This window comes from Metopolophium dirhodum, chromosome 3 (genome assembly GCF_019925205.1).
Source record: "Metopolophium dirhodum isolate CAU chromosome 3, ASM1992520v1, whole genome shotgun sequence".
Lineage (NCBI taxonomy): Eukaryota > Metazoa > Arthropoda > Insecta > Hemiptera > Aphididae > Metopolophium > Metopolophium dirhodum.
This window is the reverse complement of record NC_083562.1, coordinates 14,304,615-14,317,985: the sequence shown is the minus strand read 5'-3', so window position 1 is coordinate 14,317,985 and position 13,371 is coordinate 14,304,615. Positions and strand designations below refer to the sequence as shown.

Genomic DNA, 13,371 nt, shown 5'->3' with positions numbered 1-13,371 from the left:
TAACACTGATAATAGATAACGGAAACCATTGGCTGAGCCGCTGAGGTATCAAACTATTAAACCAATAATATAAATTAATAAACCATCAACGCACCATCCTTGTAAATAGTAATTCTTTTTTATTCTTTATTTTGTATCACGAATTAAGAATATTAAGATAGTTAATCATAATTCATAATTCATAATTCGTGTTTTGTATCAATTAATAATAACGATTTGCTGTTCTATAGATTTCTACTTAGTATTTAATATTCATGTCTTTTGTCAATTTCCAATGCTTGAATTCACCTGAATATAGATACTGAAAATTAAATTTAAAAAAAAAAATGCGTGTAGAACGTAGTCAAAGTCCTACTGAGCAGGTTAACTAAAGAATACAATTTTAATTCTAAAGAAAATAGTATTCATTGTTGTCCATATTTTATTCTGTTTAGGTGACCAGTATTTTAAATGAAGCTGCTGTGGCTCCTGATGAAAACACTAAACTTGATTTACTACTTAAGGCTAAAGAAGTACTGTTGTATCAAGAACCAAAATTTTTACCACAGTTTATTAATGATGTAATTGCGTATCAAAATGATCATAGTTCAACAATAAGAAAATTTGTTGTAGCGTTCATAGAAGAATGCTGGTAATTTGGTTTGAGAACTACTACTGTTAAAGATATTTAATTACTATTTTTTTTTTAGCAATAAAGAAAAGTCGAATGTATGTGTCACATTACCAAATGTATTAATGTTACTGGAAGATCGATCACTTGTAGTTCAAAAAAGAGTGGTTCAAGCAGCTAGCAATATATACAGAGCTGGATTACAATGGATATCAATGATTGATTTACCTAGTTCTGATCTATCAAATGTATGGCAAGATTTATCCAATCTGAAATCGCATGTAATTAACATGATTGACAATGATAATGAAGGGTATTTAAGAATTATTGATATTTTTTTATATGTACTATTAGGAATAACCTAATTTTAACAATTTTTTGTAGTATTCGTACTCAAGTAATTAAATTCATGGAAACGGTAATACTTGTGCAAACATACAAAGGTGAAGGTGGTGTAGATCGTGAAAATGATATGTCACTTGAAGATATACCTTTAACTCTTAAAGTTACCCGCCGTAGAAGACTTGAAGATGAAGCAAAGTACTGATTATACAATTATATATTTATATATTAAAGTATAAAACAAAAAATATAATATTATATTGACAACGATATTGAATTTTAGGGTATTGTTTGATCTTCTTTCAAGATTTTGTCATTCTGGTAATGTAGGCTGTGCAAATTTAATGACTTGCATGGGGTCATTAACATTGATTGCCAAATTCCGTGTGTCATTTATTGAAAAAGTTGTAACTACATTAGAAACATTAACTAGTAAGAAATATAATGTAAAAATCATTACTAAACAATTTAAAATTAATTTGTATTTTTTAATTCATTTTTTTTAGAAAACATACCAAATTCTTTAACTCTGAGTCAATCAACCTCTGTTCAGAAAAATCTAAAACTACAATTATTAAGTTTATTGCGTCTCCCTGCTTCAACTGAACATCAGCAAACTATTGGAAGACTATTATTGGACATTGGCGCTTCCAATCAAGAAGTAGTTATACAACAGTTACATTGATTTAACATTTAAACTTGCATTACATATTATTCTGTTTTATTTTTAGATTATGAAAGCACTTCAGGTTTTGTCAAAAAATGAAGATAGTAAAAAGTTATTGCGATCTTTAAAACGTAAGAATGATGATAAAGAAGATAAAAAACCAGATAAAGATGAGATTCCAGAAAAAAAGAGATGTACTGAAGGTACACCACCAGATCGACATATTAATACAGTTAAAGCATGGGTACTTGAAAAATTATCACCAGAATCCATCACAAACCTAATAATGACATTTATGGTAAATATATATAATTATATTAAGATAATATAAATATTACATAGTGATTTCTTAAGTTCTGAACAATGCTCACCAAATTTTAGATTCTGAGTGGTGAAATAAATGTATTGGTATTATAATGATGTATTTTTGTCTGTTATCAATGATAATTTATCACATTTTAAATCAGAAAAAATAATTCTACCTTCAACTTCTGGTTTCTGGTAGCCAATTAGATCTAGATGGAACTTTCCTTAAGAGGACGTTACTCCCGCATGTGTTGTCTCCGAATTACAAATGTACAACATAGCTAAAACTGTTTTGCGCGGAGAAAAAACCGAGAAGGCTACAATCATAATTAAGAAACAAGATTTTCACCACATAAAAAGGAGAACTTTGTTTGTGCAATGTTGTTTTTATTTTTTGATATCATTTATATGAAAAAAGTTTTTCAAGTTTGAAAAACAAACAATTATGGTTTTTAAAACAATAAGAACTTTTTTCATATAAACAATATCAAAAAAATAAAAACAATGTTGCACAGCCAAAGTTTTCCTTTTTATGTGGTGAAAATCTCGTTTCTTAGTTATGATTGTAGCCTTTCCTGCGCTAAACAGTTTTTGCTATGTTGTATATTTGTAAGACGGAGACAACGCATGCGGGTATAGCGTCCTCTTAAACAACTTACTATAGTTATGTTGTAATTTAAAAAATATTATTTGTTAAGATTTGTTAAGATTATTTGTTATTATTTGTTTTACCATTATGAAAAATATTATTTTCTATGCACAATCAAATTTTCAAAATATTTAGACTAATTTTAAGCTATTTATACCATGAACATATTTACACCATTCTACTATATTTCAGTATTGGCTTATAAGTTAATAACAATAATATATGATATTATTTTATAACAATTGATAGTATGTTATATGTAGAGAGCAGATTTTTAGATTTTTACTTATATTTATTGACCATGCAGCTCAATGGGGGTGAAAAATGTGGATAACTTATGTACTATAGAATTTGTTGAAAAAAAATTATTTTACATAGTAAAGCCTATTTTAAGGATTAGGTAATAATTCAGCCTACATTTCATATTTAAGAATATATTGTATTTACTATTTCACCGAAGAAAAAACATATTTTAAATTAAAAATTAAAAATGATAGAAATTTTCAATAATTTGTTTGTAATTAAATCAGTAATAATTGTTTAACTGTTTAAAATGTGGCCAAAGAAAAGAAATAATTATTTTCAGTTTATGCATATGTTTACATGATGTTTAGTTAATAGAATATAGATGGTATATGTAAATATTATAAATGTATAAAGTTTAATGTAAACCTATACTATTACACATATATTTCTACTTTCTTATTATAAATGTTTAACTTGTGCACACATTTTTAAACTCTTACAAGTAAAAAAAACACATTATCAGCATATTTTATCTGCCTAAGAATTATTAGCAGAATATTTTAGTATTTTTTAGATGTTTTTGGGCAAAATTAATGCACCTTACTGTATCACTAATAGAAAATATTAAATTACTTAATCATATAAATAAATTAGATAATGTCCTTAGAAATAGAGACTGATACACCATATCCTTGTTAAAATCATTTTTGTATGCAATTATATATCATTAAATTCAAATATAACACATCCATAAATTAATTTGCCATGAAAATTGCCATTTATAAATAAACTGCTCAAACAACTATAAGAGGACACCACACCCGCATGTGTTGTCTCTGTCTTAAAAGTGCAAAACATAGCAAATTTACGCTTAGCCGATCGCGTTTAGCTCCGTTTGTTTAAAAAAGTAGAGTGAATCGATCTATTATAAAACTTGATGGTAAGAACATTAGCTGTGTTCGTATGTTGGTTTTTTACTATAGTTCAATTTTTTAACAAGTTATGTGTATATAATATAGCAAAAATTAAAAATGGTCATAACTCTCTTAAATACTGAATAAATGCATAATTTAAACATAATCATGGGGGGGTCCTAATTAAAAATTTTCTTAAAACGTTTTTTTTTCTAAGAGTTGTTTATATTTTAATTTATAGCCAAAATTACCATCAAAATTGCCTTCAGCTTTTGTAACAAATTATACTCCAATAGCTGCAGCTGGTACTGATAGCCACATTAAACATGTTGCCAAATTATTAGCAACTCAAATATGTGGATCAGATATTGTTATTCCTGATCTGAAATACATAATCCAAAATGATGATGAATCATTAGAAGGAGTAAAAGAAGAAATTATAAAAATGGAGGAAGAAGATATACTTTTAGCTCAACCAGCAGAATTAAATATGAATAACTGTCAAATTGATCCTACTGAAGCTGAAGAACTATCTATCGATGCTTTACTTAGAGTTTTAGACACAAGTAAAATTGTTTTGTCAAAACAGTTTAAAGAAGTACACATTAAAGCTATAACTAAAGTGGCAGTTATGTGTAGTGATGATTTTCGCAACAGTAAGTAATATTTATTAATGTACTTCATTGAAAAAATAATTACAAACTTAGTATAAATTGTATTCATTCTTTGTTTAGCTATACTCGACTATATAAATCTAGATATTCCTAAAAATATGAATTTATGCTTATCATGGTTGTATGAAGAGTATAGTGTATGTCAAGGATTTATTAAACTGCCAACAGCATTCAGAAATACTTTAACTTCAGAACAAAATTATAGTACTGTTTTATGTGCACTTATCAGAGGCGCATTAGGTATTGGAGATCCCAAAGAAAAAGAAGAGTAAATTGATTTTTTAATTAAAATAACATACTTTTGATTTTAATTCTTGTAAAATATTTATAGTGCTATAACCACTTTTTATTTTGAAAGTCCATTTATTACTGATGATGCTGTAGATATTTTGAAAGAAATTTGTGGTGATCATGCATTTGGTCTATTCATTCTCAATGAATTGGTTACTAAACGTCCTCCAAGACAGTTAGTGTATTTAAATGCACTTCTTTTCTTCACTTCACATAAGAATGATAAAGTAATGTATTAAAATATACTATATATAAGTGTATTTACTATTTAATAATTAAATGTTGATATAAAAAAATATTATAATGAGATATCAACTTACACATACTAACCAGATATAGAGATATAAAATGTATCACCCCGCCACCGGGCGATCTTACGTCAGTAGTCTCTAATCTAAAATTTCAATATTTACATTATTAACTTTAATGATATTGTTAAAAATAAATTTTGATGAGTTATTTCTCGCAATATATTTTTAATACTGAAAATTAATTTTTACAACAAATAAAATGTGTGACATTTAAGGGGACATTGTAGTGACATTTGTTGTCTCTATCTTATAAGTGCGTAACAAAGCAGATTTTATGCCCAGCAGACAGACCACGTTAATCTCTGTTAGTTAAAAATTAAAATGAATTTCCCTATTTTAAAATGTTAAGGTAGGATTATTATATAGGCAACGACATACGCTTTTTATTATATTTTAATTTTAAAGAGAATTATGAGTATTTTAAAATTGTAAATTGTTTGTACATCTTAAAATACTCATAACTCGCTTTAAAATTAAAATATAATAAAAAGCCTATGTCATTGCCTAGATAATAATCCTATAATAAGTCGATAAATAATACTTATTTTTTAATAAAATGTGAAATTGATTAAATATTACAATTCTTTTAAGACTAAACCCTAAAATAATATTATGATTTTTGTCTGTATAGATCATTAAATATTATCAGAGAAAATAAATACAGTAAACTTAATTATCTGCAAAATAAAGTGATGCAACAACCTTAAATAAGTAAATTCCCACTTTAAAAAACATAGACTTGATAAAAAAAAATTCAAAACCCTTGGGTATGAGGGGGCATTGTTAATCAGCAATACAGCTTTCTGAAGTAAATTTTGAGACTTGAGACTCGAGAAAATTTACTGTATTTAAATTGTGTAACATCAATATTAAACTGTACTGTGTACACAATATAATAATTTATCTTTTATTTTACTTCCAATTATTGGAAAAATTTTATTTTATTAAATATAAATACTTATAAAATAAAAAGTTTGATATTTTTAGTATCTTTTAGTACCAATTGAATTGTGTTAAATATTTTTAGCTTCGAGAGATTGCATTGAATTTTATCAGTAAATTGTATAAAAATAAAGATTTGAAAAATATTATTGAAGAATATGCTACTTTTTACTTGGGATTCTTAAGATTACAACTTCCCCCTGATGTACTTTTTGGTCATGAAACAGGCCGATTGGTCAAATCTGAAGTGTGGGATGAAGACTCGACTACAGCTTGCTTATACCTATATTTCATGTTAATGGCCGATAACTACGAACTAATTCATGAGTATGATTTATATACTTAATTCAATATTTAATTTATGCTGGTATATATTATATACAATTTATTTTATAATCCAATAGATTAGCAGCTGTATTTTCTAACTCTCAAGGAGAAGTAAAACGTTCAATTATAAAACTTTTACCACAACCTATTCAAAATATGCCAATGAATTCAGCTGAAATGTTTAGACTTCTTGAGGACATACCAAAAGGATCTGAAGCAATGATAACTAGAGTGTTGCATACTATTACTGAAAAAGGTAAGTGGCTATTTTTAATTTTAAGGGCACACTACAAAATTATATGTGATAAAATTTCCATAGATAATAGGGTTTTTTGTTTTTGGTTAAAAAAATTAAGAATCATTAAAATCGAATGGCTGGATTATTTGATCTGTTGACTATTTGATAGTTGGTTCTACCATGGATATAACTAGGAATAATATATTATAAATGTATAATAAAATAACAAAAAATAAACTTTTACTTAATACTTTTAATACACTGAATTTGTATTATATACATTTCATAAAATATACCTATATAAACAATAATACACTTCATTCAATTATATTTAGTGAACATTTTTTATAAGCTTTAAGGAAAAATAATTTTGTTTATTGTGTCCAACATTTTCAAAATAATAGTGACACTTTGATCATAGGCGTAGAAATTAATATACATTTGGAAGTTGTAGATGACATGTTATCTACAGTGGTGTACTTAAGGGGTAGGGGGCAACTGGGGCAAATGCCAAATTATAGGGGCTAGAAAATGTTTTCTAGTTCAATGTTTTGATTTAAAGTTTAAATTTTGACTAAAGCGTAAAAATCACAAAAATATGCAAATTATTTTGAGTTAGAAATTTCTAAAAAATTTTCTTTTTATGTCTAAGGTTTTAAAATGTAATACGAGATTCCTCATAATGTTATCTACTTTTATCAAAAAAAAAAATAACTATAAAAAAATTAAATTAAAATATTATGAGCGTTTGAAGCTAAAATTTTTACAACAATTTTTACGACTCATGTCGATAGTGATTTTCTTATTTTGTTGTAATTTAAAAACGAATAACCATGACGAAATAACCGTAGACACTTGATATTTATTTAATATGTTTATCTTATCAATTCCTATACTTGATAAAATTTTGATTTGTTTTGAGCTGATTTCAGACAATTTCAATATTAAATTTATATTTCTTGGGGGGGGGGGGGGGGCTAGTAAAATGTTGCCACAGGGCACTTAATGTCTAAATGCACCACTGGTTATCTACCTACCAATTAGATATAAGAAAGGCAACACGAAATGGTTTAATGGTAACCCGGGTTTAATCCTAATATCTAAAATAGTGAACAATGAACATATTAATTTTTACAATTTGATAAAATTATTATTTACTACTATGAACTATTAAACTATAATAGTTAATATTTAATAATTAATAGCACAGATTTTATAAAAATGTTCATATAATCTGTGATAATCATAATATTACGTCTTATTGATTCAATCCACTTTAGTCATAGCTTAAACACAGAATAGATTTAATCTATTCTGTGGTTTAAATTTAGACACCTTTTTGATTAAAATGATATGCCTAAATTATGCACGAATTAAGAAATAATTAGTATAAGAAATTAAGAAAGACGTATATTATCATTATTATCTTAATATTCGTGGACTTATGTAGTTATGGATACATTTAAAAAAAAAATTAAATTATTGTGGTTGTACAATTTTAGACTAGATAGCGCTTACAAAACTATTTTGTTATCAATTATATTTTGTTCTTACTTTTTCCATCTAACTATTATCTATTTTAATTTTTGATAAGTTTGACTATAGTTTAAACTTTTATTTAAATTAAAATAAATTACCAATAATCAAAGAGGTTGATTCATTATTTCATTAACAATTGATGTTCTAATTATAATATAAATCACACTGTTGAGTGTCGCTTGATATTATGAATTCGTCAAGTGAAGAAGATTCACCTTCAAATCCTATTGGAATATTAGTATCTCATAGACAACTCGAAGGCTGGTTATCACAAGAAAATCCAATTCCTTCTCCATCTGAATTATATACTTTTCGCTGTCCATACACTTTACGCAAGACTGAACAGTTTCGATTTATGAATCAACTTTGGACTGTTGGTGATATTGTATCACTGAGTGAATCAAAATCAAACAAAATCTTTTATGCACAAATTATTAAGTTACATGAAAATGAGTTATGTGAAAAACGAGCAAAAATCATGTGGTTGGCTCCTAAAGCAAACATTGGAGTCACTGACGAATCAAAAAAGGTGCATTATGACACTTTCAAACCAAATGATTTTGTACACGTTTCTATTGATAGCAGATTGGTACCCATGCATTGCCTAACATTTGTTATGAGTGTTCCAAACTTATTTGAGTATAAAAAACACATAGGTACTGATTACCTGGTCAATACACATATTGTTTCACATGCAGAAAGATATGCAGAGTCTGATGAAGACGATGGACCCAAATCCAAAAGTAAAGTGAGGCGGCTGCTTAACAAGTGAATAAAATAATTATACCCATTAATTATTTTATAATATATTGTAAGCCAAAATCGTTGTTGATGTACTCCTAACTTGGTTGAAAGAATAAAATGTCTTATGTTAATATTAATACTAAATGAATGTAGGTACCTAATTTCATATTGTAATAAAACCATTTTTGCTTTAAATGTAATTCACGCTTATCTATTTATGCATTTCTAAAACAATATATTTTATAACTTGTTAAACATTAGCCCTAATAAAACATAATTTTAAGAAATCATTGTATATTTATTTTGAATACATTGCATATGTATTCGGTAAATCTGTAGTATTATTATTTATACCTTTGTCATTTGTATAGATATTTAATAAATATATAATTAAATAAATTAATGTAGTTGCATTATGATAATAACATTGGTGCAACTAGGAGGGCAAGCCCCCTTGACTAAGATCTAGCCCCCCACAAATATCCCTTATTGATTTAGATATAAGCCCCCTATAGGTTATTTTAAATAAATAGTTTGGTTTGACCCCCCAGAATTTTAAATAAAAAAATATAATATTTTAATTACATTTTATCATATGCGCAATTTGGACAATTGATCTGGGGGGGCTAAGTTTATAAAATCAATACAGACCCACATCATTAGATGGATTTAAGAATGAATATATTTAAAAATTAGGGGGCTTAAATAAAACTAGGAGGGCCTAAGCCCCCCCTAGATCCCCCAAATCGCGCCTATGCATTTTATATAAATACAATTTTTAAATCTTAAGTGGCCAACATAAAAACTATTTTTAAATTAATTTTTCCTATAGACATTGTACAGAATAGTACCTATGACTAAATAAATAGGTATGATCACAAGTTTGTGATACGCGTACCACCTTTGCCACGTCTCCGCTTCTATAATATTCTATTACCATTGCCGACTAATGAAATTCGGAGATTTACGAGCAATAGTTTTGTGTGTAGAATAGTGGGGAAATGGGTAAACTGGACAAAAACTGGTTTTTTTTGTAATCATACCTATTTATTTAGTCAATGTGACTATACTATATTATAAAGTAGCAATATAATATGATACGCCACACTCTCATATATTATAATCTGAAACTTGTTGAATAATATTATATTATTATTTTATTCTCTTCATTTTGCTTTAACTGGTAAAACACCACTGGTCACCACTTTTCCTGAAGCTGCCCAAATATTTGAATGTATGCTCTATTCTGACATATATTTTGCAAATTGTTATACATAATATTGTTTTTTGAATGAATGAATGAATAATATATACATTTAATTAGATATTTATTAATAAGATAAGATCTTATAGAAATAAGAGCAATTAATTTGGTATATAACATATTTTAATATATATTTATATACATGATTATAACGTTGGTTTTCTGTAATACCTAAATACTTGCTGTAAAATACTATAATATTACAATTTATAAGTTTACAAGAATAACATAATATTAAATAAAAAAATTCACATTTAGATATTAGATTTTATAATTATTAAATCTATACCTATTTTTTTTCTCTTAGAAATTCCATCAACAGAGTTAGTATCAAGAGTTAAAAAATTATATGAAAATCAGATAGTTGAAGTACGTTTCTTGGTACCAATAATATCTGGTTTAGATAAGAAATATATTTTGAATGCTTTACCACAACTAATAAAATTAAATCCAAATGTTGTAAAAGAGGTATGGCTTACAAATACATTTAGTTACAAATTTATTAATTGATTAATACAATTAAATATATTTCTTTAACTATAGGTTTTCAATAGAATTTTGGGCATTAACTATTCAAACTCAAATCCTCCTGTCAGTCCAGCTGAACTTTTGATTGCGTTACACACAATGGATTCAGATCCTAATGACCTCAAATACATTATTAAAGGTAAAATAATAACTAATAAGTAATAACAATTTAGGACAACTTAAACTTTTTGTACTTATTAAAAGTATAATTATATTTTCTAATATATATTATTATTTTATTTTGATAGCTACATCACTATGTTTTGCGGAAAAATCAGTATTCACACAAGAGATATTGGCAATTGTCATGCAGAATTTAATGGATGTAAATCCATTACCAACTTTATTGATGCGTACAGTTATACAGTCTCTAACAACTTTTCCCCGTTTGATTGCTTTTATAATGAATATACTCCAGAGACTTATCCTAAAAAAAGTTTGGCACCAAAAGAAACAATGGGAGGGATTCATAAAGTGTTGTCAGAAGACAAAACCTAATAGTTTTCAGGTGTTACTTCAATTGCCACCAGAACAGCTGGAAGATGTCTTATTTCAATGTCCAGAAATGAGAAAATCATTATTAGATCATGTACTTAGTTTTACTGAAGTACAGGTAATGGTTAATCAATTAATTAAAAATACATTTTTAAAGCTAAAATGGTTTTAATTTTTTAAGCGCTCACACATTCGTCAAGCAATTATGGATGTTATATTTGGAAAAAAAATGGAAGTACCAATGTATCAAAATTTAAAAGTTAAATGTGAACCTGTAAGCAATACAAATAATCAACATGTTTTAGTGTCTGTAAGTAAATTAAAATAATATACTTGGGTATAGTTTTTGCCACTGTATGTATTATAGATTATTATATATATAACTTGGAATAATATGGAACCAACTATAAATTGAAAATATTAAAAGTATATTAATAGGTTCTCTTCTTTCATGTTTTGTCACTAGTGATTTACTAAACTCACAAGTTTCATATAGTTTGCATAAAAAATACAATAGTTTAAATTGTCTACATTTACTATAAATTAAAAATATTAAAAGTATATTAATAGGTTCTCTTCCTTCATGTTTTGTCACTAGTGATTTACTAAACTCACAAGTTTCATATAGTTTGCATAAAAAGTACAATAGTTTAAATTGTCTACATTTACCGTATACAGGATTTTTTAGGGGGGGGGGGGGTTGCTTTAAAATAAATAATTAAAAATTTTGTTCATTTTGTCTAGTTTTATAATTTCAAACATTTAGGTCTTTAAAAGAGTTTGAACAACTTCAACTTTTCAACTTCTTGAGCAGAAAAAATCCTCTGATCATCAACAGGTTAGGTTAGGTTTCTGGTAGAAAATTGGGTTTATTTGGAACTTTTATGAGGTCAAAATTGAAAATTCTTAGTACTTTTTAAAATAATCACGGAAAAAATGAAAATGTGTTAACATTTTAATGTAATTATTAAAAAATAATTTTATAACCTTGATTTGATTGCCTTTGATTAATTTAAATTTTTTTCTAAAAATAGATATTTGCTTTTTCAAATAAAATCAAGGTTGTAAAATTCAAAGCTTGACAACTTAAGGACCCACATATAAGTAGTTCATACTGTAACCAAAAATTCAATGATCATTTTATGAAATAGGTACTATGTTTTTCACAAAAATGAATCCAACCTACCTATATTATACTAATATACTATATAATAAAACAATATTAAGATAAAATAAAATATCCTAGGCTAATGCCGTTTTCACTAAGATTCGTTTTTTGTATCATTGAATTAATTTAACATATCCATTACAGTGACCCACTCGACACCTACTGAACAGCAGATCAGTTCTCACTGTCCTGTTTTTTTTTTATTTATTTAAGCTTAGCTAATCCATTGAAAGGAATATTAATTTACACTCTTGTTTACTATTTAATTATACAGTTTAAACTTGATAAATATTAAATATTTAAAAAAATATAATAATGGGAAGGGGCCTTCAGCTTGCTAGCCTCCCCCTGCGTATGCTACTTGGTATTTTATATATTTGAATGAAATATTTTTTCTCATAAACATAAGTATTTAAAACGATTTTAGTTTCAAGTGATTGTTTAAAATAACACAAAACTATATTAAAGTGAGTCATAAAATAAGATGTACCTACATGAATGTAATCATAAGTATTTAGTACTATTTAATTAATAGTATATCACAAACATGAATTCTACCACCAAAGAATCTTAGTACCTTATGGTTTAGTAACTATAAAACTATAGTTTATTGATTTTGGTACCTAGGTACAATATCTACTTTATTTTTAATTTATGATATAAATATTACACACATTGATTGGATTTATTACCTATGATTGTGTTCACATATCGTTAAAATTAAGTTATATTGTCATGTTTTTATGATTTTTTTTTTATATTTTTACAGAAACAAGAAAAACAATCACCTGAAAAAATATCTAATTTGAAAGAAGACGAGCTTAGGCCTCCAGGTGATTGTGATGAAGACTCGATTAATGGAATATAGTTGTATTACTAATTCATAACATTATTATGTCCCATTTATTTGGATTTTATTTTAAAATAAAGACAATTCAATCAAGTGTTATATTGAAAATGTAATTGAATAAACTTTTAGTTTAATACATTTATTGATTTTGTGTATTTGTATATATATTTTTCTAATCAAGTAGAACATTCTATAATAAAGAGAAAAAATCAATAAAACTCTTATTTACTATGCCCTAAATTTCCATAAACTCCTTGGTAACAGTT

The 13,371-nt window shown here is 26.4% G+C and overlaps 2 protein-coding genes across 2 annotated transcripts; both read left to right on the top strand.

The window, feature by feature from the left end:
* Positions 1–67: 67 nt before the first annotated feature.
* Positions 68–13,323, top strand: LOC132940747 (symplekin). The gene is made up of 17 exons (XM_061008479.1): positions 68–362; positions 435–631; positions 690–923; positions 995–1,150; positions 1,236–1,384; positions 1,459–1,613; positions 1,684–1,917; positions 3,976–4,390; positions 4,469–4,676; positions 4,740–4,926; positions 6,038–6,279; positions 6,357–6,535; positions 10,372–10,532; positions 10,608–10,731; positions 10,841–11,205; positions 11,269–11,397; positions 13,025–13,323. Exons 1-17 carry the CDS (start codon positions 327–329, stop codon positions 13,121–13,123), a joined length of 3,270 nt encoding a protein of 1,089 aa, XP_060864462.1. The 5' UTR covers positions 68–326; the 3' UTR covers positions 13,124–13,323.
* LOC132940749 (GATA zinc finger domain-containing protein 1-like) lies at positions 7,525–9,199 on the top strand. Its single transcript, XM_061008481.1, has one exon. The coding sequence runs from the start codon at positions 8,244–8,246 to the stop codon at positions 8,826–8,828; it is 585 nt and encodes a 194-aa protein (XP_060864464.1). The 5' UTR covers positions 7,525–8,243; the 3' UTR covers positions 8,829–9,199.
* Positions 13,324–13,371: the final 48 nt, after the last annotated feature.

What these genes read in the sequence shown, in the direction of transcription:
- LOC132940747 (XM_061008479.1), top strand. Translation starts at nt 327, where the DNA reads ATGCGTGTAGAACGTAGTCAAAGTCCTACTGAGCAG. An exon ending in ATTGACAATGATAATGAAGG is followed by an intron (nt 924 to 994) that starts GTATTTAAGAAT and finishes AATTTTTTGTAG; the next exon opens with TATTCGTACTCAAGTAATTA. An exon ending in ACCTAATAATGACATTTATG is followed by an intron (nt 1,918 to 3,975) that starts GTAAATATATAT and finishes TTTAATTTATAG; the next exon opens with CCAAAATTACCATCAAAATT.
- LOC132940749 (XM_061008481.1), top strand. Translation starts at nt 8,244, where the DNA reads ATGAATTCGTCAAGTGAAGAAGATTCACCTTCAAATCCTATTGGAATA.